General features: G+C 36.8%; 5 protein-coding genes across 7 annotated transcripts; 2 read left to right on the top strand and 3 right to left on the bottom strand.

Annotated features, from left to right (window-relative positions):
* Window positions 1-87: 87 nt before the first annotated feature.
* LOC103846429 (cytochrome P450 71B4) lies at window positions 88-3822 on the bottom strand. The gene is made up of 3 exons (XM_009123352.3): window positions 3140-3822; window positions 1005-2949; window positions 88-935 (listed from the first exon to the last, which is right to left on the bottom strand). The coding sequence occupies exons 2-3, from the start codon at window positions 1902-1904 to the stop codon at window positions 297-299; spliced, it is 1539 nt and encodes a 512-aa protein (XP_009121600.1). The 5' UTR covers window positions 1905-2949; window positions 3140-3822; the 3' UTR covers window positions 88-296.
* On the bottom strand, window positions 2932-3775 carry LOC103846420 (glycerol-3-phosphate 2-O-acyltransferase 6). The gene is made up of 2 exons (XM_009123339.3): window positions 3140-3775; window positions 2932-2949 (listed from the first exon to the last, which is right to left on the bottom strand). Exons 1-2 carry the CDS (start codon window positions 3773-3775, stop codon window positions 2932-2934), a joined length of 654 nt encoding a protein of 217 aa, XP_009121587.2.
* A 245-nt stretch (window positions 3823-4067) lies between the features above and the next one.
* On the bottom strand, window positions 4068-7280 carry LOC103846410 (cytochrome P450 71B26). Its single transcript, XM_009123328.2, has 3 exons — window positions 6798-7280; window positions 5964-6544; window positions 4068-4886 (listed from the first exon to the last, which is right to left on the bottom strand). Exons 1-3 carry the CDS (start codon window positions 7102-7104, stop codon window positions 4272-4274), a joined length of 1503 nt encoding a protein of 500 aa, XP_009121576.1. The 5' UTR covers window positions 7105-7280; the 3' UTR covers window positions 4068-4271.
* A 254-nt stretch (window positions 7281-7534) lies between these two features.
* Window positions 7535-19094, top strand: LOC103846379 (cytochrome P450 71B9). 2 transcript variants are annotated; one of them, XM_033279945.1, is made up of 6 exons: window positions 7535-8565; window positions 8876-8923; window positions 9007-12700; window positions 12792-12935; window positions 17589-18025; window positions 18364-19094. In XM_033279945.1, exons 3-6 carry the CDS (start codon window positions 12403-12405, stop codon window positions 18970-18972), a joined length of 1488 nt encoding a protein of 495 aa, XP_033135836.1. In that variant the 5' UTR covers window positions 7535-8565; window positions 8876-8923; window positions 9007-12402; the 3' UTR covers window positions 18973-19094. The 2 variants fall into 2 exon arrangements, with proteins under 2 accessions (XP_033135836.1, XP_009121542.3); XM_009123294.3 differs by lacking the exon at window positions 7535-8565 and having other exon boundaries at window positions 8578-12700.
* An 11-nt stretch (window positions 19095-19105) lies between these two features.
* Window positions 19106-22036, top strand: LOC103846362 (protein PECTIC ARABINOGALACTAN SYNTHESIS-RELATED). Of its 2 annotated transcripts, none has more exons than XM_009123284.3 (11): window positions 19106-19601; window positions 19685-19735; window positions 19813-19906; window positions 19990-20066; window positions 20154-20242; window positions 20333-20452; window positions 20582-20698; window positions 20789-20932; window positions 21013-21136; window positions 21214-21405; window positions 21473-22036. In XM_009123284.3, the coding sequence occupies exons 1-11, from the start codon at window positions 19368-19370 to the stop codon at window positions 21830-21832; spliced, it is 1602 nt and encodes a 533-aa protein (XP_009121532.1). In that variant the 5' UTR covers window positions 19106-19367; the 3' UTR covers window positions 21833-22036. The 2 variants fall into 2 exon arrangements, with proteins under 2 accessions (XP_009121532.1, XP_009121525.1); XM_009123277.3 differs by having other exon boundaries at window positions 19163-19601; window positions 19813-19921.
* Window positions 22037-23047: the final 1011 nt, after the last annotated feature.

Below are 23047 nucleotides of genomic sequence, written 5' to 3' on the forward strand. Positions count from 1 at the left end.
TATATATCTTGATTCTATACCACTGATTTGGCTTTCTTAAACCAGTGTCGACCGTTAACTAGAGAATATATTTGGACAAAAAAGACGTTTTATGCCAACAAACCGTGTTTTGTTACTTTAGCGGTTTAGCACAATGGACCATATTACAAGTGAGTAGGAAAAGTAGAAGTACTAGCAGAACCAATCCTGGAGTACATCAGAAACTTGTAGTGCTGGTTTGATATGACTATAAAGGTATCAGGTTTGAACCCAAGATCCGTTACTACAATAAACACTTTTTTTGTTTGTTTTTTTTCTCACACTTCATGTGCTCGTTCTTGAAGATTCTTTGGCCTAAGAATAGGAACAAGCTCAAGAGGACTTTTCTTAACAATGGTGACATCACCAGATTCTTCCATGTCCATACCTTTACTCTCCTCTGGCAATTTCCAGTCAAAGAAGTAAAGCAAGTTCAAGAGTCCTAACTCAACAGTCGCAATCCCAAAAGCCATCCCTGGACACATCCTACGACCAGAACTAAAAGGTAACATCTCAAAGCTATGTCCTTTATAGTCCACAGGACAATCCATAAACCTCTCCGGGATAAACTCCTCTGGATTCATCCAGTGTTTAGGGTCCTGTCCTAACGCCCATGCGTTAACTATAAGAAGTGTTTTTGGAGGAATATCGTAGCCTTGAATCTTTATTGGACTCATTGTCTCTCTTGGGAGTAACAAAGGAGCAGCTGGGTGTAGTCTTAAGGTTTCTTTCACCACAAGCTTCAAGTAATGTGCCTTGTCAAGATCTTCTTCCGCAAGTCTTTCTTCTGGTTTGATTCTAATACTTGTTCGAATCTCCTCTTGAGCTTTCTTCATTACTCTTGGGTTTCTAATGAGCTCTGCCATCGCCCAAATCATGATGATGGAACTTGTGTCTACTCCAGCAAGAAATAGATCCTAGTCAAGAAAAGTGTTTAGGTCAGGTTCTTGATTCAAGAAACATGATACCAAAGATTGTTTACTTACTGAGATAACCCCATGGAGATGATCAGTTGTGAGCTTGAAAGACTCATCTTGTTCTTGTTTCTTTATCATATCCAACATCACATCGACAATATCAGGACGATCTGGAGTTGTGACTCCATGCTTGTGATCATCAGCCACTTTCCTCACAAAACTATCTACCTCTAGGAAAACGTTACGAAGTCTCTTATGTTCTCCTAACACAAAGTCTATAAACCATCCAATACCACCAACAGGGAAGAAGTCACTGAACTTGAAAGACATGTTTGCAAGAGCTTCAAACATCAGCTCTTCGATTTTTTCCTTACTGATCCGCTTGTTTTCGAAGTAGTTTTGTCCAAAGGCTGATCTGAATACTATACTCGCAGTTAAAGAGAAAAGGGTTTTGCTCAAATCCACCGGAGAATGCTTCAAAGCTGATTCCGTCAGTTTCTTGATCGTCAAGTCATTCTCTTCCTCTCTTATATACCTAAAAGACTGTACCTTCTTCGCGTTGAAGAACTCAAGAACAGCGAGTTTGCGCAGCTCTCTCCACTCCTCGCCGTATGAGGAAAAACCAATGTCTTTACCGTTGCGAGAAAAGGTCTGCATGCCGAGAGCCTTGGGACGTGTACAGCACTCTAGGTCATGGGTTTTGAGAACTTCTTCAGCTGCTTCACTTGACGAGGCTACGAGAACTGGGACAAAACCTAGGTGGAGAAGCATCACGGGCCCATGTTTCTTGGAGAGATCGAGAAGACGTCTGTGGAGCAGTCCTTGGAGCTGGTGTAGGTTTCCGATGAACGGAAGCTTTGGTGGACTTGGAGGTAGATTCTGCTTCGTGTCTTTGATCTTCTTGGTGTAAATTAATGAGAATAAAACTAGAAATAATATAAGCAAGATGAAAGATAGTAGAGTCACCATTGTTTACGTTTTCCTCTGTTTTGAGCTCTGTTTTGCTCTTTTGGGAGATAGATAAACAAAGTCTTAAAAGACAAAACAACACCGTCTTCACATTTTGACATACGTAATGTACATGTCAGTTTGGATATGTACGAAGCTAGAGTGTAAGTCGGTTTGTATTGATAGTATATAAGTTACATGTCGTTTATTGCAAGTGATAAGCATTGAGATGGAGGCTTTGAGCAGCAACCGAACAAGGGCCATTGTAACAAAGCCTCTTGATGCTAGCCAATGCATGCAGAGCCGAATCCAAGATTTAAGAAGCTATAAATATTTTAAATTTAATTTAAATAATTCTTTTGACCAGTTTAAAGTCATGTAATATAATATATTTAAAAATATATAAGTTACATGTCGTTTATTGCAAGTGATAAGCATTGAGATGGAGGCTTTGAGCAGCAACCGAACAAGGGCCATTGTAACAAAGCCTCTTGATGCTAGCCAATGCATGCAGAGCCGAATCCAAGATTTAAGAAGCTATAAATATTTTAAATTTAATTTAAATAATTCTTTTGACCAATTTAAAGTCATGTAATATAATATATTTAAAAATTGAAGATTAAAGCTAATATTTCATCTGATTATGTCCAAAACCGGCCTTGAGTGCATGAGTTTTCTAGACTTGTAAGCTGCACCGCCCAGATATGATGTTGGGCGACACAAGCACTTATAAATACATTCCCATCCGTTAGCTCATTAAGGACTTGAATCATATATTGTGGAGGAATGGCATCTTCAGTGTGGTTTTGAAGCTCAAATATGAACATATGAATTCTCAAAGTTTGCACAGTCCGAAACATTGTGATCTTTAAGTGAGAATTAATATTGGCTTCGAAATATCTGTAGTAAAATATCGGAAACAAAAGAACAGTAGTCTGATAATTTTATTAGAATTAGCTTTTTGCCACACGTAATTACTTAAAAATTAACATTATTGTCGCATAGCAAGGCAAGTAACATAGAAACTGTGTCACACATATGTTGCCCGTTACACCATGTAAGCCTCCTGCAATCACAATTAGGCAGACTAACTAAATGTATTAGTACCTCATAAAATATCTGTACAACCGATAATTAATTACCAACTGTATATAAAATTAAAAAAAAAAAACTTTTTCTCTAAATCTAAAATTGTAATATTTATGAAAATAATTTTAAGTTTAATAAGAACATTAAATAAAATGACGAAAATAGACCTTGCAGAGAGACATGAAAGCGTAATCTGACTGGCTATCACCCAGCCCCAAATCAGGTAAGCCAATCCCACCACCACCACTGAACTCCTTCAAAACGGCGTCGCGTTTCTGCTTACCCAACATGACACCCGGTTTTCTAGCGAAACCGGTTAACCAACCAAACCTTGTGAACCCAAGCTCCGTACCAATAACTTTATCAGCGCCAAGAAAGTTCTTAGCGAACGGCTCGACCATGACCCGAGGACTCGCCGTCACAATGTACCGTTTCCCGAACGCCTTGAAAACACGCCACGTGTCCCGCTTCAACTCTTTCTCGTAGACTCTTGCTAAGACGTGGCGAGCCACGTGCTCGACGTCGCCGAGCTTAAGGCCAGCGAATGTGATAAAGACGGCGACTCTGACGGCGAGGCTTTCGGAGACGAAGAGATACGTGAGGTGCACGAGTGGTACGGACGCGAGTAAGATCAACGCACGAAGCAAGCTTCCTGCTTTGAGTGCCACGAGGAGGAAGTAGAGGAGTGGTCTCGAGGAGGATGTTAGGGTTCCATCAAGATCGGCGACTACGGTTTGGTTTGATCGGTCTTCAGCGTTTACGTTGTAGCTTGACATATGCTCAAAGCGACGCCGTTTCGTCATCGTTCCCATGAGCCATGAGTTGTTGTGATCAGTGGCGAAGATAGAGAGAGAGAAAAAACGAGTTAGAGACGTGTAGGACACGGTAACATTAGTCTGTTGTCGGCTTCCAATCCGGTCTACTTTACACGCTCTTTTCATTGTCTATGAGGATAATATGCATTTATTAATAAAAATTTGATTGATTAATAACACACCACACATCAAACCTATACAAACAAAACATTTCATAATGTTATTAAAGTTTAATTTATCAATTTGTCAGAAGCTGATGTGCCAATCATGTTTTTTTTTTAAATAATTCGAAAGGAAACTGAAATACATATGGTTCCAATGTGGTTCGGGTTAAACTCGAAGAAATGACAAAAAAAGAAGAAGCAAAAACTCAAGTTAAATCCAAAAGATATTCAGAATTATCACAAGATAAAAAGTTTTTTCAGACAAAGATAGATTTTGTTCTATATGAAGTACAATCGATGAAGAATTCACTTTTAAGTGATCACTGATCTAAGTACTTCACGGGAACAAGTAGAAGCTCACTTTTCTTGCTCACGGTAAGCCCAGGCGCTTCCTCCATGTCGACATCTTCAACCACCATGCCTTCAGGTAACTCCCAGTCAAAATGATACAACAGACTCGCCAGACCAAACTCCACCGAAGTCGTCCCCATGTATATTCCAGGACAGATTCTCCTACCACTCCCAAACGACAACAGCTCAAAGTTTTGTCCCTTTGCATCAATGTTATTATCCATAAACCTCTCGGGGAAAAACATCTCTGGATCCTTCCAGGTATCCGGATCACGGCCAATAGCCCAGACATTCACATGAAGACGTGTCTTGACGGGAATCGTGTAGCCGTCGATGTCAAACTCCGAGGTTACTTCTCTTGGAAGTAGAAGTGGTGTTGGAGGATGTAGCCTCCATGTTTCTTTGATCACCATTTTCAGGTATTTGAGCTGATCTGTGTCATCGAAGCTGATTCTTTCTTTGTTCTTGATTTGGCTTCTGATTTCGGTTTGAAGTTTCTTCATCACTCTAGGGTTTCTAGCAAGTTCTGACATTGCCCATGTCATTGTAATTGCAGATGTGTCGATTCCTCCTAGAAGAATGTTCTTTTTACAAAGAATATTAAAAAACATGTAAGAATCTCATACAGTATATTAATTTTTAATTTGCGATGCTCTTAAACCTTTCTCAAACAGCGACCAGATTACCTACCACTTTACCAGGTCAGTGGATCAACCACAGACTAATATGTTGATAAAAGATTTTATATAGTATTAGTATATAACTAAATTTTTTAATTTATTATGAAAATGGCGCTTAATAATAGTAGTGTGATTGAATATTTTAAATTCAAATTAAATAAAAATAAAAATAGATAACCGTTAAATATTAGTAAATTATATATGATAAAAAATAAACTAAAAATGTATCACGTTAGTTGATTTTGGTAATTTTATAACAATTCCACTTATTTTCTTCAAAGAATACATAGTATACATAAACAGAGGCTAAAAATCACAAATAACATATTTTATTCAATATATAAAATACAATTAAACAAAATGATAAAGTTTAATTAATATTTTAAAGAATTTTAATTATGAATCATTCAATCAACAATTAATGCACGTTTTACTGAGTTTACTTTAATTTACTGGGTTTTTGGCTAACATGTTTTAGACTGGGTTAGTGACTATGTGTTTATATGTGACCATGCTTACAAGTCCCGCCGCAGATCCGGGTTGGATTTAATAACATTAACCATAGATTGCAAATACTACTAATAGAATCTCAATTCATTTTTAGATATATCATATATTACAGAAAATTTGTTTCTTTAGTACCAAAATTATCAATTAAAAACCTAGCTAATTCAATATATGGTTGTCATGAAAATATATGGTGTACAAATATCATAAATTATAAATTAAACAAAATATTAATATAATCTAGTTAATATGGGCATATGGTTAATTTCAAACTAATCTCTTATTTTTATTATTTTCAAATGATTTTGATGTAATTATGTAAATTTTAGAAAAGAATATTTAAATTTAAAACTTGGAACTTAAATTTTAGATTGATATATGTGTGTATATATATTAATTTGTTGATTAAATAATAAAAGTATAAAATATCAAAACACTAGTTTATAAAGACTTTGTTGTATTCTTATAGCGTACCATCAAGATTGCTTTGATATGATTTCTTGTGAGGTTGTCAGTTCCAACAACAGTTCCTTCCTTCTCAAACCTCAAGAGCATGTCCACAAAATCTTCACGCCCTTGTCTATCTCCCTCTTTATGCAGATCAAACAACTGTTCATAGAACGCATCCAAATCTCGCACGCTTTTCTCTCTCATCTTTTGTAAACCCGTGAACTGGTCGATGATCCAACCAACGTGCGGAATAAAATCTGTGGCAGAGAAGCTGCCCAACGTCTCGAATGCGTCACGGACTAACTTGTTGAATCTGTCATTGCTAAGCACAGTTCCCTCAAAACTCACACCAAATGCTGCCTTACATACCACACTTACAGTTAAAGCAAGAAACGTCTTGGTTAAGTTAACCGGATGATTAAGAGAAGCTGATTCAGAGATTGAAGCAATCACTTTCTTGATTTCCTCGTCTTTTATGGGTTGAAACGAGTGAATTTGTTTAGCACTAAAGAGTTCTCGAGCACATAGCTTCCTTAGTTCTTTCCAGTAATCATTGTACGGAGAGAAAGACATGTCTTTATTGTTGTAAGAGAGCTCTCTTGCCCCTAAGGTGTTAAAAGAGAAGTTAATGAGGTTAAAATTTTCAAATATATGAATGTATAGAGCTTCTGAACCCGAAAACCGTATATCCTTTAGTTAAAATTCAAACCATATTTAAATTAATTTTTCCTAGAAATACAGATATTTTCAACGAGAATTAAACCCATGAATTCTTAGATTTATACTAGGCAATCCAAGAAATTTAGCCATCAGGACAACTATCAATTTCTTTCATATGTATTGTGAGATTTACAGTACCTGCCAGTGGAGGACGGCTACAACAGTTGAGGTCATTGTCTTTTAGAGCTTGTCTTGCTGTTTCAGACGAAGAGAGTATGACCGTTGGGACTTTTCCAAGCTTTAAAAGCATCACTGGACCATACTTCTTTGAGAGATTCCATAAAGACTGATGTTGTAATTCTCCAAGCTGGTGTAAGTTTCCGATGATCGGCCACCTAGGAGGAGAAGGTATTGGTCGATGTTGCAGCCGCTTTGGACGTTTAAAGGCAGCAAGAACAAGAAAGATGACTAGGAAGAGAATTGATAGAAGGAAAATGTTAGCCATTTGTGAACTTTTACTCTCTCTGAGTTGTGACCAAGAAAGCTCATTCTTTCAATTATTTAATCGCTAGGCACGACAAATTGACCAAAAAAAAATCTTCCTTATTATAAACGTAATACCATAATTAGTACCCAAAAAATAGTAACCTTGAACCATGGAAATATGGATTCCATAGCTTTTGGACACTTTAAACTACTTTGTCACTACAAATATATATTATGTATAATGAATTAATGGAATTGGGTTTCACGAAATATTATTTTGATTCATTTATAAGTCGTTTAAAGAAAAAGGGTTTCACGAAAGATATATTCTTTTATTATTCATTAATCATATAAGAAATTTTCAGATTTTAAATTTCATACTATGCATATCGTGGTATCGTCTCCTAAAGATGGTAAAACCAAAATTTAGCTTATACAAAGTACAAGGAAATGATAACTGAAAAATATAAGGATTTTACCAATTATATATATTTGTGCATATTGCATTTTTGTCATTTTTTTAGATATATTGGGCTTGTGGTACACAAAGTTCGTATTTAATGCGCTGAATTTACAACACAAGATGATATATGTGATGTCAAGAGCAGGGGCGGACCTACAGCAAGATTAGGTGTGGCATGTGACCCACTCTAATTTTTTATTTTTCATTAATAGTTACTGCTAAAAATTATTGAAATGTTTTTAAGTATGACACTAATATAAGAATATGATTTTATGCCCCATACTAAAACCATCTCTCGATATAAATAAACAAGCAAAATATAACTAGACGAACGAGACTTTTGTCGTCTGTAGATACCGACATTGTTCTCAAAATAAATAAACAAAATATATAATTTGACGATGTCACGATGGATTGGAGAATTCTCAACTTTAGTTAAATAAATTGTATGGTTTGTTTGCAGTAACAATGTCATAAGTTGCGGAATTTTTTACCTTCTAGGACACATTTTGTCTTTGGAATTACACATTAAGACACTTCTTGCTGGAGGCACACATTCTTCATGTACAATGTCATAGATACCCTCAACCTTATCTACAACTAACTAGATGAACTAACTGTACATCCTAACTAAGGTTAAAAGTATTTTGATTTATTTATTGAATATTATTTAATGGTTTGAATTTCGAATTTCGAACAAAATATATGTGCATTAAACATTATCCTATCGTCTTTTATGATTACCACAATTAACAAACCTTACAGTAGCTATTCCACTCCCCCTCGATTATCTCCTTCATCTTCACCTTCTTCACCAAATCTAACCCAGAAACCAATTATCAGTTATGATCGAAACCCCGGAAATTTTTGGCAGTAATGATCGAAAGTGCTTATAACTGTCAGAATCAAGCTATAGTCTCTGTTAACTTTCGATTTGAAGCTCCTCAAACCACTCTCCGTCCAGTAAAGCTGTTGAAGATGTTCATCGCAGACTCTGTTCTCTATCATATCCAAAAGGTTGGTTCTTCGATGCATCAATTTTGTTTCTGTAATTTTAATTGAAGTTGAAGCTGAGAGATTATGTTTGTGTAACTCTGCTCAAAGCTGAGAGATTTTTATTTATTTTGGCTCTTTTTTGAAGCCAGCGATCTTTTTTTTTTTGGGAAAATGATTCAGTTAGACATACATTAGTTAACAAGACTGACATTTTTGATCTAGTATTACTTGTTTAGCATTTTAATTGATTGTTTGTATGTCGTGTCAATACTCCTTTGTGTTTGGTTACTAGTGGCTCTATTCACAGTTTAGTTGTTTCAATATCTTGCAGGAGCTCGATTATACGCAAGTGAAGGACCTAAAGACTACAATCTACTTGGTAATGTGAAACCACATTTCTCAAATCAACATTAATCCTTGTCCACATTTTCTTATATACATTAATTGTGTCCATGTCCACAGCTTACACCTACTTCTCCTCAACTTGATGTGAAGAAACCCCAAGATATTGTTCGTCCTGAGAGTTTGAGTTTGTTAGCTGAAGGTTATGATCGATGTGTTCAAGTGTGTTCTGAATATGCTAAAACTTTTTATCTTGGTTGGGATCTTCTTCTTCTTTCATTGCTGAGTTTTATGTCCACGACATATATGTCCACATTTTATATATCCATATTTTCTTTGTCCACAAACAATTAATCTACAAAAAATATTTAGTCATGATAAGTTTTTCATATCCAAATTTCTAAAATATACTAAAATGGATATTAAAATGTTGACAACAAAAAGTTATAATTTATTATGTCTAATTTATTTATTGATATACTTTAATATGTCAAAATAAATCACATAAAGAAAGAGAGGGTAATTTATAATAGTAATTTCAAAAAAATCAAATAAATCCAATCCTATGATCTAGTTTCAACAAAATGGACAATATATATGTCCAACCCTATGATTTTTTGTATCCACAATATATATGTCCACATTTTATTTGTTCACAAACATTTAATGGACAATTTTTTTGTGGATATGATTTTTTATATTCAAAATTTTAAAATATATTAAAACGGATTTTAAAATGTAGAAGAAAAATTTATAATTTATTATATTTAATCTACTTATTTATATACTTTAATATGTTAAAATAATCACATAAAGAAATATAGGAAAATTGATAATAGTAATATAAGAAAATTAAAAAATTATAATCCTACAATCTAGTTTAAGTTGCACATCTAATAGCTTAAAAGACCATTTTCTATACTGAATTGTTTTTTATACATTTATTATGTCTGTGGTCATCTTTTTACACTATCCACAATATATATATCCACGTTTTATTTGTCCATAAACACTTAATCTACAAAAAAAAAAGATTTGTCATGATATGTTTTTAATATTCAAATTTCTAACATATACTAAAATGGATCTTAAAATGTTGACAACAAAAAGTTATAATTTATTATGTTCAATTTATTTATAGATATACTTTAATATGTCAAAATAAATCACATAAAGAAATAGAGGGGAATTGATAATAGTAATTTCAAAAATTTAAATAAAATCCAATCCTACGATCTAGTTTCCCCCCTCCCCCTCTCCAATCTGATGGCTTAAAATCTACTGCTGTGAAATTCAAATCGGTTAGATGTCCATCACCGTTGGATTAGATCACATCCAATGGTTGTAATGTGTCCCACTTACCTATAAACAAATCTTGATAACTCCTACTACGAAACACAAACGTAACTAAATGGGGTCCCCACCAACTAGACACAAATCCACACAATCTTGCTCTCCACTTCAGATTACTCAGCGAAGGGCAATTCCGTCCGAACGAAGCCTCTCTCTAGAAGAAAAGTGTTCCTCCAGCAACATGTGCCTTATCCTGTTAAAAAAGTGAAAAAAGTGTCCTAAATGGTAATGCACTCTAAGTTGCGCGGCCCTTGCGGGTACAAACCATTAATTAGCGAGGACCAGAAGTTAGAGGAGAAAGCAATAACTGTGGTCGTACTAAAACCGTGATTTTACATGACTAGAATATTTTTTGTTCAATTAGTGCATTCAGTAAGGAGATAAAGAACCCAAAGGGCTGTCCAATACAGATGAAGAGTATCTGAGACCAGTGGCGAAGGCAGTGCTTTAGCACAGGGTCACTTGACCCATGTGGTTTCTTAGGAACAAATTTTTTTACTTGTATTTTAAAGATGAGAGGATCCAGGCTAGACCCGCTTGCTCTGAAGTTTTATCCCAAGCTGCGTCTGTTTTGCATGTCGTTGTCGTAATCCTTGCTTCAGGATGAGGCTGGGACCTTTGGATCGAGTTTTTGCGGCTGTTGCATTTCCTCTTTTGGATTTGTTTTTAAGATTTGTGATATTTTGTGCTAAGTTCCATTTTCTAGCTGATTTGTTCGTCTTAGTAGTTGTTTCCATTACTGAGATACATCTTTCTTGAATTACGGTATTTCTAGAAATCCAGAGCGACCAACATATTCAAGGCAGTAAATTAGTAGTGGTTCTTACTGGAGGAACACAGAAGATCTTTCCAAATTTAACCAGGGCCGATGAAAAGTCTGGTAGAGAAGTTATGTGAACTACTGGAAAGAAATCCATTCTTTGCCAAACTTGGCTTGAGAATGGGCACCTGAATAAGATGCGAGTTTCTGATTCAGCTTCTTCGCATCTTATGCACTTTGCCTTTTGAATAACTCTCCCTTTTTGCGGATTTTCACCTGTAGGGAAGACATTAATCTTTGGAGAGAAAGTCCCCTCCAAAACGTCCTTTCTCCAGTTAAATTCTCTAACTGCAGTGGTGTTCATTTTGTCTGGACTGTAATCTTCATATGATCGGATGGAGTGGTATCCTAATTTTGCGGTGTACGTTCCATATGGTCCATTTAAAGATCAGAGGAATTAATACACTTTCACTAATGGTAATATAATAATTTTTTACTCACTTGGTCCATACAGATTAGTTTTGTTGGTTTGGATATTTTTCAGACCTTATGGTCCATTTTAGATTAATGTCCAAGATAAAGAAAGATGTGGAGGAAATATAAAATATGTGAATTAAGATTTTGCATGTAAATGTAATACGGTGACATGAAAAAATGGTGTATAAATTGAGTTGAGATTAAGTCTATGGGGGTATAATTGATTTGAAAAAATCTAAAAAATTCATAACACTCTTTTTATGTAGTTATATAATTACCAAGTATCGTGTTGGTAGAGAGTGCATTACACTAAATTTTAATGGCATCTTATAATAAAAACATCAAAAGATGTATATTCTTAAAAAAAATTATAATTTAATGCAGTAGATATTTTTGATTAATTAAGGAAAAATTAAAATAAAATATATTAAGTTACAATGAATCGGTCCAATAAACTTGTTAATAGATTTTATAGAATGATATTTGGATAGTATAGATGAATCTCTCACATTTTATTTTGGGTATCTCAGGGATACTTTCCTTACAAATTTTCATTTTTTCTTCATTTTCCATTTTTTTAGTTGAGTATACACTCTTTGACTACCGTTGATTCTTATAAAATTACTGTCCAAATTGGTATCCATGTGATTGGTTAAATCAGACGTACGTGGACGGTGGATGCATGAACAGTTTGACTTCTACCACAATTCTTCCTCATTTTTTACTCTTGATTAGCCGTCTTTATTATCTTCCTCAACTAGACGATTTCTTAACATAAAAGAGCAAAAATGAAACAAAAAATTGTTGAAAACAGACCAATGAAATGAACACATATGTCCGAAATAGATTTATAAAAAGCACAAGCTTCCTTCATCATCATCACCAAGAAAACTTGAGACATAGCTATAACAAAAAGCAAAAAAAAGATGGCTACAATTTGGTTTCTATCAGTTGTCTTTCTCACATGTCTTCTTCTCGCCGCCTTAAAACGCAAGAAGCAGCAACGAGGACCACCATCTCCTCCTGGTTTTCCGATCATCGGAAACTTGCACCAGCTCGGAGACTTACCACATCAGTCTCTATGGAGACTCTCCAAAAAGTACGGTCCTGTGATGTTTCTGAGGCTTGGAAGAGTCCCAACGGTCGTGGTTTCTTCCTCTGAAACAGCTAAACAAGCTTTGAAAACCCAATACATCCATTGTTGTAGCCGTCCAAGCTTAGAAGGTACCGTGACTCTCACTCAACACATACTAACGTTACTTTTTCATGTATTCATAGGATTCATTAAAACCAATGATTGTTAATCATTTCTCAGGGCCAAGAGCGCTCTCTTACAATTATCTGGACATTGCTTTCTCTCCCTTTGATGATTACTGGAAAGAACTAAGGAGGATATGCGTGCAAGAACTTTTCAGTGCTAAACGAGTTCACTCGATTCAACCTATCAAGGAAGAGGAATGTTGAAATGTGTTTCAGCTCTGGTCAACAAAAAGAAGAAAGAAGTCACGTATCACAAGCCACTGGTTATGTTGGTATATATTGGTTTGATATAAGTTGATTGTAATTTCCGGTTAAGTCCTTATTCATATAAAAGGATTAAACCGAGAGCTTTGGTACAAGTTGTACAGAGCGTAACAAACACTGTATCTCTTCTTTTTCGAGTGTTCTCTGATTTGAGAGAGATCTCGATCTTCGTTGATAGTGGATTGCTGGCTCTGCCCAGCCCCGGTGATGTATAGCGGCTTCTCCACATCGGAGAAGTGCGGTGAACACCGGGTGAACAAAACCTCTTGTGTCCTTTATTTTCTTGCTTCGTTTTCTTTCGTACAAACTGAGAGTGAGAGTTCTTGAGCTGAGAGAAGAGTGATCATAATCTGAATCAAACACTTAGGGTTTCCGCGTAACAAGTGGTATCAGAGCCGTGGTTTGGCGATTCATAGGTTCAGTCGATTCACGGAGTTCGTGATTCCTCGAGGTGAAGAAATAGAAGGATGAATCAAGTTTCGTCGAAGTCAGAGACGGAAGCAGTAAGTTCTTTATCGGCTTCGATGGAGTATCCGATGAGCAAGAAGAAGTTCGTCGGTGAAGGCGATATCTGATTCGTTGAAGAGCTTGGAGAGATCTGCATATTTCTATGTGACTCCAAGGTAAAAGTATGAAACTGATTATTATTCATTAACCTTTTGTTTCTTGTTCTGTGATTGTCTTGGCAGATTCAGGTACAGAGAGATATCAATCTTGTGATGTGCATAAAAGAGAAAGGTCATGGAGACATGTATCTTTTATGGAGGTTTGCTGCTCATATTGAATTGCTATGAACTGATATAAAGTCATATATATATGTATTGTAGTACATGTTGTTAGATAACCTGTTGGAACTTCTTAGAAATTTTATGTCTAGGGGACGCCTTAGGAGTAAAATTTCTTATGTTAATGACTGGTTTGACACTATTTGAGGCTTTAGGAACTCAGGGAAGAATTGCAGCTAAATGTGAATCTAAGACAGGGAATTATTTAGAACAAGAAAGGTTTAATAGATCTATAGTTTCAAAGTTATTTTGGCTGAGGGTTAATAAGTCAAATGAATGAACTTGTGTGGTGATGATCATGTTCTTGGTAGAATCTTTGTGTTGTCTCTGTACGTAAGAAAGTTTCAGGTACTTGGCAAGTCTCACATCAAGTTACATGAAGCTGGTTTGCTCAGGACAGTAATATTGCGGGTCTTAGCATGGATGAAAAACAGTTCTTTGCAGTGATTATTGATGTGAACTTGAGGCGGTATAGTAGACTGGAAAGATACTTAAAGCTAGTTGGTATATCAACACCAACAAGTGATCGTTGTGAAGCTGTTCTGGGTGATACAGAGGCTGCTCAAGTATTTGGTGTTTCAAGCTCAGATTATACTGATGCAGTTAAAGCTTCGGGGTTTACAGCTTGTGATGATCAAGGTTTATTTAAGATCATCAGGAAGGAAGCAGCAAGAAGAAAATACAAAAGAAAGAAATTGGATAAAGTCTCTTGTATTGGTGTGAAGCTTCCTGAAATTTTCAGAGATCAAGATATTTGTGTGTGCTACAACCAGTTGTGTGCTGGAACAGATGGTTCGTGTGATAAGAACAATTGGGAACTTTTGTGAGGTCTTGTACGTCATTGAGGCATACACAAGTTGGAGTTCTCAGTGAGAAAAATAAGCTTCGGAAATGGTTCAAAGTTTCTGCAACAGGAGCATGTGCAACAATTGAAGAAAGTCTTATTCAGTGGATGTTAACTACGAAGTGGTGATTGGCAGTGGAGGTTGCATATTCTGTGTGGAGGTTTCTCAGTTTTATCATGCAATGGGATATGCCATAGTAGTGTGTCGAAAGTCTTTCTAATATTGGGTGTTAGACGGCGTGTCTTGTTTGTTCGAACTATCAGTTTGTCCAAACAACGGTACACATTTGGTATATGTCGGTTTTGATGAAGAAGAGGTCAAAGGTTTTTTTTTGGTTTCAGGTCTGAGGTGGAGATTGATGAAGAAATCAGTCTTAAGGTTGTCTACAATCAGAATGTGTGAAAGGCTCCAAGCTAAATGCTTAATGAAGGATAAGGTGGCTCGTGATGTTTCTTCAAGTACATCAAACAACTTGATGTGGGTGCAGAGTTTGGAGAATTAAATCTAAGTGAGTGAAGCTAAGGTTGATTTAAAAATAAGCAAAGGAGTGTTCTTTATCTTCTGGTACAAGATAAACTGAAGTGGCTGCAAGATGAAGAATGGTGTGTTTGGGACTGATATCCAGTACAACATGGAAGCTATTCATTCAGCCTGTTACACCAGGGTTTATAGTGGTCAAAGTGACAGTGAATGGATGTTCAGCTCAATTAAGTTTGCAGAGACATGGAACTTCTAAATGATTGTTTGTTCAGGTGGAGCTATCAATATTATGTAATGAGTGATGCATCCTCAGAATATGGGTTCTTGGTTCCTGGTGGAGTGTCACATTCTTGTTTAGAAAATGTCTGGGTTGCTTCAGATAAATCAGTTGGTCTGGTTATGTGATCTGGTTTGTTCAAGACTAGGAGTTGGATGGAAGTTGTTTACTGTGAAAGTTGAGGCTCGTGGGTGTTCAGTGTCTTGAGAAGACAAAAGGTAATCAAGATCGTGTTAGTGTAAGATATTCAAGCATGGACTGGTCTCATTCGATGACCAAAAGGTATGTCTTGTTGAGTTCGAGAAGGAACTTGTGGATTTTGATAGAAGTATGGAGATACAAGTTGCAAGTTCTCTAAAGTTTCAGAGCAGATACTAGAGTATGAGCTTGAGATGAGGATAATTTGAAGTGTTCAGTGGGATCTCTGAAGAGATATTGAGGGAATAAATTCCACGTTAGCATGAGCGAATGCAGGTCAGAAACTTCAAAGTAGCTGGAAGCTGTTATGTATTCATCATAGTGAATATGCCATCTCAAGGCTGGAGATGAAACTAAAAGAAAAATCTCAGAAGAAGACGAAAAATGCATGAGAGATCAAATTGCATTTGAAGATAACGACTAGACGTGTTCTAGTGTCGGCATCATAAGAAGGCTTAGGGATCATCTCAGGGATCACTTACATAACAGTCAAGTGATGAATTCAGAAGTATCAGAGGCACAATACAAGTGAAGCTGATTGGTTATAAAGAGATTCAAGTCAAGTAGTATCTGGTAAAGATACATGAAGCAAGTTTTATGGTGGAGACTGCATATGGGAGAATGTATTGCAGGATACTGTTACAGCTCAAGGTCATCATGGATTCTAGATGTGATGTAGAAGCGGCTGGAAGGAGTTGTCTCAGGATATGAGACAGAGTATATGAGTGCTAGTAGTGGGTTCCAAAGCTGCTAGTGGGTTCTGTTTTTAACAGGATGATTGAGAAATCAAAGTGTTCAAGGTTATCTGGTTAGACAGGTTGTTGTAAAGGTGGATCTCAGGTTTCTGCAGTGGTGTCAGCTGTTGGTGAGATTGGTTACAGGGTAAATGGAAGAGTTTCAAGATAGAAACTTCAACATTTGGTGTTCTTTGCATCTGGTTCTAGTGGATTTAAAGGGTTTTGGTCTACATGCGCATGAGGAAGAAACCTAGAAGCTAGCAAGGTGATGTCAAAGGGATAAGTGAGTTTCAGTCACTGCAACAGGTCTGTGGTATTGACAGAAACTACAGAGGATACTGTGTGATTGGAGGGAGAGTTCATGAGTTGGTGGAGCTTATGGAGAATTCTGTTGTGATTAACAAGTTCGATCAAACAAACGTAACTTGTTAACGGGAGTTGCTGAGTGGTTCTCGCAAGTATTCAAGCTACAGCAGCATGAAGAAATCAATGGAGAGTTTTGCTAAAATACAAGTCAGTGTTAAAGCTGGTGTATAACTCAATAAAGGATTGGAGTGTTAGCGACACAGAAAATCAGTGCGGAGTTGACGTTCACAGAGAAGGTCTCGCACGTTCTATTCATTGATGGCGCTTCTAAAGGTCTACCGGTTAGCAAGCTCAGTGACGTGTCAGACTTGCTCAAGGGTGTAGAAGCTTGAAGGAGCTTAAGGCTCTGTTGCTGGAGGTGTAGATTCCAGAGAAATCCACAGGAGATCACGAAGATGTTTTAACACAAGAGATGAAGTTGTTGAGAGCTAAAACAAGGTGGAGAATGTTGAAATGTGTTTCAGCTCTGGTCAACAAAAAGAAGAAAGAAGTCACGTATCACAAGCCACTGGTTATGTTGGTATATATTGGTTTGATATAAGTTGATTGTAATTTCCGGTTAAGTCCTTATTCATATAAAAGGATTAAACTGAGAGCTTTGGTACAAGTTGTACAGAGCGTAACAAACACTGTATCTCTTCTTTTTCGAGTGTTCTCTGATTTGAGAGAGAGCTCGATCTTCGTTGATAGTGGATTGCTGGCTCTGCCCAGCCCCGGTGATGTATAGCGGCTTCTCCACATCGGAGAAGTGCGGTGAACACCGGGTGAACAAAACCTCTTGTGTCCTTTATTTTCTTGCTTCGTTTTCTTTCGTACAAACTGAGAGTGAGAGTTCTTGAGCTGAGAGAAGAGTGATCATAATCTGAATCAAACACTTGGGGTTTCCGCGTAACAAGGAAGTTAAGAGACTGATCGATTCAGTCGCAGAATCAGCTTCTAGTAAAAGTCCAGTTAACTTGAGCGAGAAGTTTCTTGCTTTAACTGTAAGCGTGATATGCAAGGCAGCCTTTGGTCTAAGTTTCCAGGGAACTGTTCTCAACAATGACAGGTTCAACAAGTTAGTCCGCGAGGCGTTTATGTTCTTGGGGAGCTTCTCTGCCTCGGATTTTTTCCCTAATGGCGGCTGGATCATCGACCGGCTCACGGGGTTACAAGGATGGAGAGAGAGAAGTGTAAGAGATCTTGATGATTTCTATGAACAAATGTTTGATTTGCATAAACAGGGAAACAAAAATGGAGTTGAAGATTTTGTGGACTTGCTATTGAGGTTGGAGAAAGAAGAAACTGTTCTTGGATATGGCAAGCTCACAAGAAACCATATCAAAGCAATCTTGATGGTAACTATACAAAGTTATAAGAAACATACTCTGACGATCCTGACCCGGTTTTTCTTATTTTTTAAACCGGTTTGGTGTCTTGGGATAATTGTATTTTATTTCGATTTTAATTAGGTTTTATACAAATTTTTGATACGATTTATTTTGGTTACTAAATTTGAAAATGATTTATCCCACTTTTATTTGATTAAATATTTTAATAGGTTTTTAGAAATCGGTTTAATTGGTTATTTTACCATAAGTAACACTCCCTTCTCGAGGATGAGACGGGTGTTACACATACTCTAACAACAAGACTTAAGATTCTGATATTTGTTTTTGTTGTGATCTTATCACAGAACGTTCTTCTAGGAGCCATCAATACTTCTGCAATAACAATGACATGGGCAATGGCAGAACTTATGAGAAACCCGCGAGCAATGAATAAAGTACAAACCGAAATCAGAAACCAGATGGGAAACAACAGATCAGTGATCACTTTGGATGACATAGATCAGCTCCATTACTTGAAAATGGTGATCAAAGAAACATGGAGGCTACACCCTCCAGCACCTCTTCTGGTTCCCAGAGAAGTGATATCTGAATTTGAGATAAATGGCTACAAGATTCAGCCCAAGACACTGCTTCATGTGAATGCATGGGCCATCGGGCGTGATCCCGATACCTGGAAAGACCCTGAAGTGTTTTTCCCAGAGAGGTTTATGGATAATGACATTGATGCAAAGGGACAGAACTTTGAGCTGTTGCCGTTTGGAAGTGGCAGGAGAATCTGTCCTGGAATGTACATGGGGACAACAATGGTTGAGTTTGGTCTGGCGAATATGTTGTATCAATTTGACTGGAAGTTACCAGAAGGCATGGTGGTCGAAGATATCGACATGGAAGAAGCTCCTGGACTCACTGTGGGCAAGAAAAATGAGCTTCTACTTGTTCCTGTTAAGTATTGAGAACATTGTTCGCTTCAAACTACAAAAGTTATTTACGAGATTGAAAAATAAAACGTAGCAATGATTGCATAGAAAATGCTCTAATCCATCATATATATATATATCAGTGATAACATTCTGAAAAAAAAAAAAATATAAATAACAAGTCATTTGTAAATACATAACAATCTAACCTTCTTTCTCAGTTAGAGAGTTTTTGCTTTGAAGATGAACAAAACAACAACTCTTTAAAAAAAAAAACTTTCTTAGTTTCGTCTTGTTCAGTGTTCGAGATACTCTCCTTCAAGCTCTCCCCTCACATGGCAGTAACAACCACAGAGATTGAGAAGAAAGAAAGAGAGAAAGAGAGAATCGATTAGTTAAAACTGGCGACTTTTAGCCCGAGGCGAGGAGCAATGGCGGAGCTGCGTCACTCGAGCTCTCTCGTTACCCGATCTTCTTCCTCTCCGCTACGCGCCGGAGACGAGGACTCCTCGAGAGATCGAGACCGTCCGATCTGGTGGGTTCCTTTCCTCGGCGGAGACGATCTCAGGGCTTCTCCGCAGAAGAGTAAAGTCTCGATCTTTCTGATACTGATCCTCGCCGCCGTCGCAAGCTTGATCTCCGTTTACGTCCTTGTTAGCCACTTGGTAAAAAGCCTTTTCCTTTCGATCTCGATTCGAAAAAAGGTGTTAGCTTTATTATCTCTTTTCTTTGTGTGTGTGTTTGCTAGAATGCGCCCTACTTGTGTAAGAAAGATGGGATTGTACTCAACTGTCCTCATGTAAGTGTTTTAAAAGGGCTTTGAATCTGTTTGTTAAGCTTTGAATCTCGTAAAGTGTTTTGTTTGTGTGTTTTTAGGTGAAGGAGTCAGCTTCTCGTTGGGAGAATCCTTTGCCTGCAACTACGTCTTGGAAGCCTTGCGCTGAGCGGCGCATTGGTGGAGGAGTCTCTGGTATATTAGAGAATGGTTTGTTTTGTCTTTGTGTCAGGTTATTAGCAAATCTCACTTTTAACTTTGTTTTTTGTTTTTTTCAGATGTTCTTCCTGAGAATGAAACAAATGGTTATGTTTTCATTCATGCTGAAGGTGGTTTGAATCAGCAGCGGATTGCTGTATGTATATCTTCCATTCTTTTCTCTCCTTTTGCTACCCTATCATGGATCAATATGAGTTATGGCTTCTTCTTTTTTGTTTTGTAGATCTGTAATGCAGTTGCTGTTGCCAAGATTATGAATGCAACTCTGATTCTACCAGTACTGAAGCAGGATCAAATTTGGAAAGACCAAACGTAAGCTTTTATTCAGATAATGGTTTTGCTGCTACTTTGTATTCTAGTTATGATAATATGAGATGAGATCTGTAAACTTTTGTTATGCAGGAAGTTTGAAGACATTTTTGATGTAGATCATTTTATTGATTACTTGAAAGATGATGTCCGAATCGTTAAAGACATACCTGACTGGTTCACTGACAAAACAGAGTTATTCTCTAGCATAAGGTTTGCTTCTTCAACTCTTTATTTATTTTCTGATGATATACTTTGTTTGAATATTTTCAAAAGTGAGCTTGTGGGTCTTTGGCGTCATCTGATTTATTGACCGAGTTATATGTACTTGTCTTTTTGTAGAAGAACAGTCAAAAACATTCCCAAATATGCAGCAGCACAGTTCTATATAGACAATGTATTGCCAAGGATAAAGGAGAAGAAGATAATGGCATTGAAGCCTTTTGTAGATCGACTTGGGTAATATAATCTTATATATTCTTTAGTTTAGTGCTCAGACTCTTGAAATTAAAGTTCTTATATTACTTGTGGTGTTGGAAAATGTTTCAGGTATGACAATGTACCTCAAGAAATCAACAGATTAAGATGCCGTGTAAATTACCATGCCCTCAAATTTCTCCCAGAGATAGAGCAAATGGCTGATTCAATTGCTTCTAGAATGAGAAACCGCACTGGAACTCCAAATCCTTACATGTATGAGATAATATCAAACACAATAGAAGAACTTTGGAGATGGTCTAAGTCTCACTTGTTTCTCTCTCTCTCTTGTACAGGGCTCTCCATCTTAGGTTCGAGAAAGGAATGGTTGGACTGTCGTTTTGTGATTTTGTGGGGACAAGGGAAGAGAAAGCTAGAATGGCGGAGTACAGACAAAAGGAATGGCCTCGGCGCTTCAAGGTGACTTTTATTTGGTGGCTAAACAAATCTCAGCAGCTGCTGTCTTAACGAGTTTGCATGCTTGACATGTAATGCAGAATGGCTCCCATCTCTGGCAGCTAGCCTTGCAGAAGCGGAAAGAAGGTAGATGCCCTCTTGAGCCGGGAGAAGTTGCTGTGATCCTACGCGCAATGGGGTATCCAAAAGAAACACAGATCTATGTAGCATCTGGTCAAGTCTATGGAGGCCAAAACCGTATGGCTCCACTAAGAAACATGTTCCCAAACTTGGTAAGACCAGCAAAACATTATCTCATCAGAATCAGTCTTCTCACAACAGCTGTCCTTTTAAAATCAGGTAACAAAGGAGGATTTAGCAGGGAAAGAGGAACTAGCAAGCTTTAGAAAGCACGTGACGAGCTTAGCTGCTCTAGACTTCTTGGTGTGTTTGAAGTCAGATGTGTTTGTGATGACACACGGTGGAAACTTTGCGAAACTGATCATTGGAGCAAGGAGATACATGGGCCATCGCCAGAAATCAATCAAGCCGGATAAAGGATTGATGTCGAAATCATTTGGGGATGCTTACATGGGATGGGCAACTTTTGTGGAGGATGTAGTTGTAACTCATCAAACAAGGACCGGTTTGCCTGAAGGAACTTTCCCTAACTATGATCTTTGGGAGAATCCTCTCACTCCATGTATGTGTAAAGCTTAACGATGCTTTTGGTTTTTGCATTTTGTGAGCTCTGATGATTAGCTGCTTTAAGAAAAAGAGAGAAGATGAGTTTGGTCTGTGGATTTTTTGTCTTGAGGAGCAAGATACTATAGAGGTTTGGTAGTTTATTCTCTTTCTTTGTTTCTAAACCATTCAAAGCCTTTGTCTATATAAACATAACTCTTAGAAGAGCATCTTTTATCTGTTTAGAAATCCAGTCTTTTTAAAACTAAAATACTAATTTTTTAATTTCAGGAGTATAACGTGATAACTTATTTATTTTTAAGGTGACAAATAAAACGTGCCCAATTATTAAATGCCAAGTATACAAAGTTTTCTTTTGTAATAGAATGGAGAAAAAAACCATTAAAATCTTAAATTTTTAAATCAACATCACAAAAGAGCTTCATTTATTTTGCAAGTGAGAATAAGAATTTTATGTAGTTAAACAAACAGAGAACAACCTGCTTGGAAAGTTACCAGAGCTGCCTAAACATGAAATTTATTTGATATGGAGTAGGGGTGGGCACTTTACCCGATATCCGAAATGGCATCCTAACCCGATCCGAAAAAACCGAACCGAAATCCGAACCGAAGTAGCAAAATACCCGAACGGGTATTGAATAATGAGAGATTAGATACCCGAACCCGAACGGATAATACCCGAACCCGAATGGATATCCGAAGATAACCGAACATATGTATAATTAACCTTATGTTTCTAGTTTATATCTCTCATTTTATATAAAATATTTATATTGATACTACACATACTTTAAGTTCATATGATATACATACAATTACGGAAAAAATGATTTGCTACTCACTTAAAATGCATGTCGAGTTTTTTATTTCAAAAATTAACAAAAAGTTATATCCAAAATTAAAAAAAATAACTAAATTAATGCATTTTTAGTTTTAAAATGTTATGTCCAAATCTATTAACCATTCAATCTATTAAAAATAAAAAATTAGTTAACTAAAAGTTATATTTTTAAATACAACAAACTTGAGAAATGAAAATTTTAATTTTTTTTTTCAAAATCTAAATATCCGAACCCGATCCGAAATAACCGAATCCGAACTAAAAATACCCGAACCCGATCCGAAGTACAGAAATACCCGAACGGGTTCTAGACCTCTATACCGAAATACCCGAAAATCCGAAATACCCGATCCGAACCCGAACGGGTACCCGAACGCCCACCCCTAATA

Source organism: Brassica rapa, chromosome A09 (genome assembly GCF_000309985.2).
Source record: "Brassica rapa cultivar Chiifu-401-42 chromosome A09, CAAS_Brap_v3.01, whole genome shotgun sequence".
NCBI classification, from domain to species: domain Eukaryota; kingdom Viridiplantae; phylum Streptophyta; class Magnoliopsida; order Brassicales; family Brassicaceae; genus Brassica; species Brassica rapa.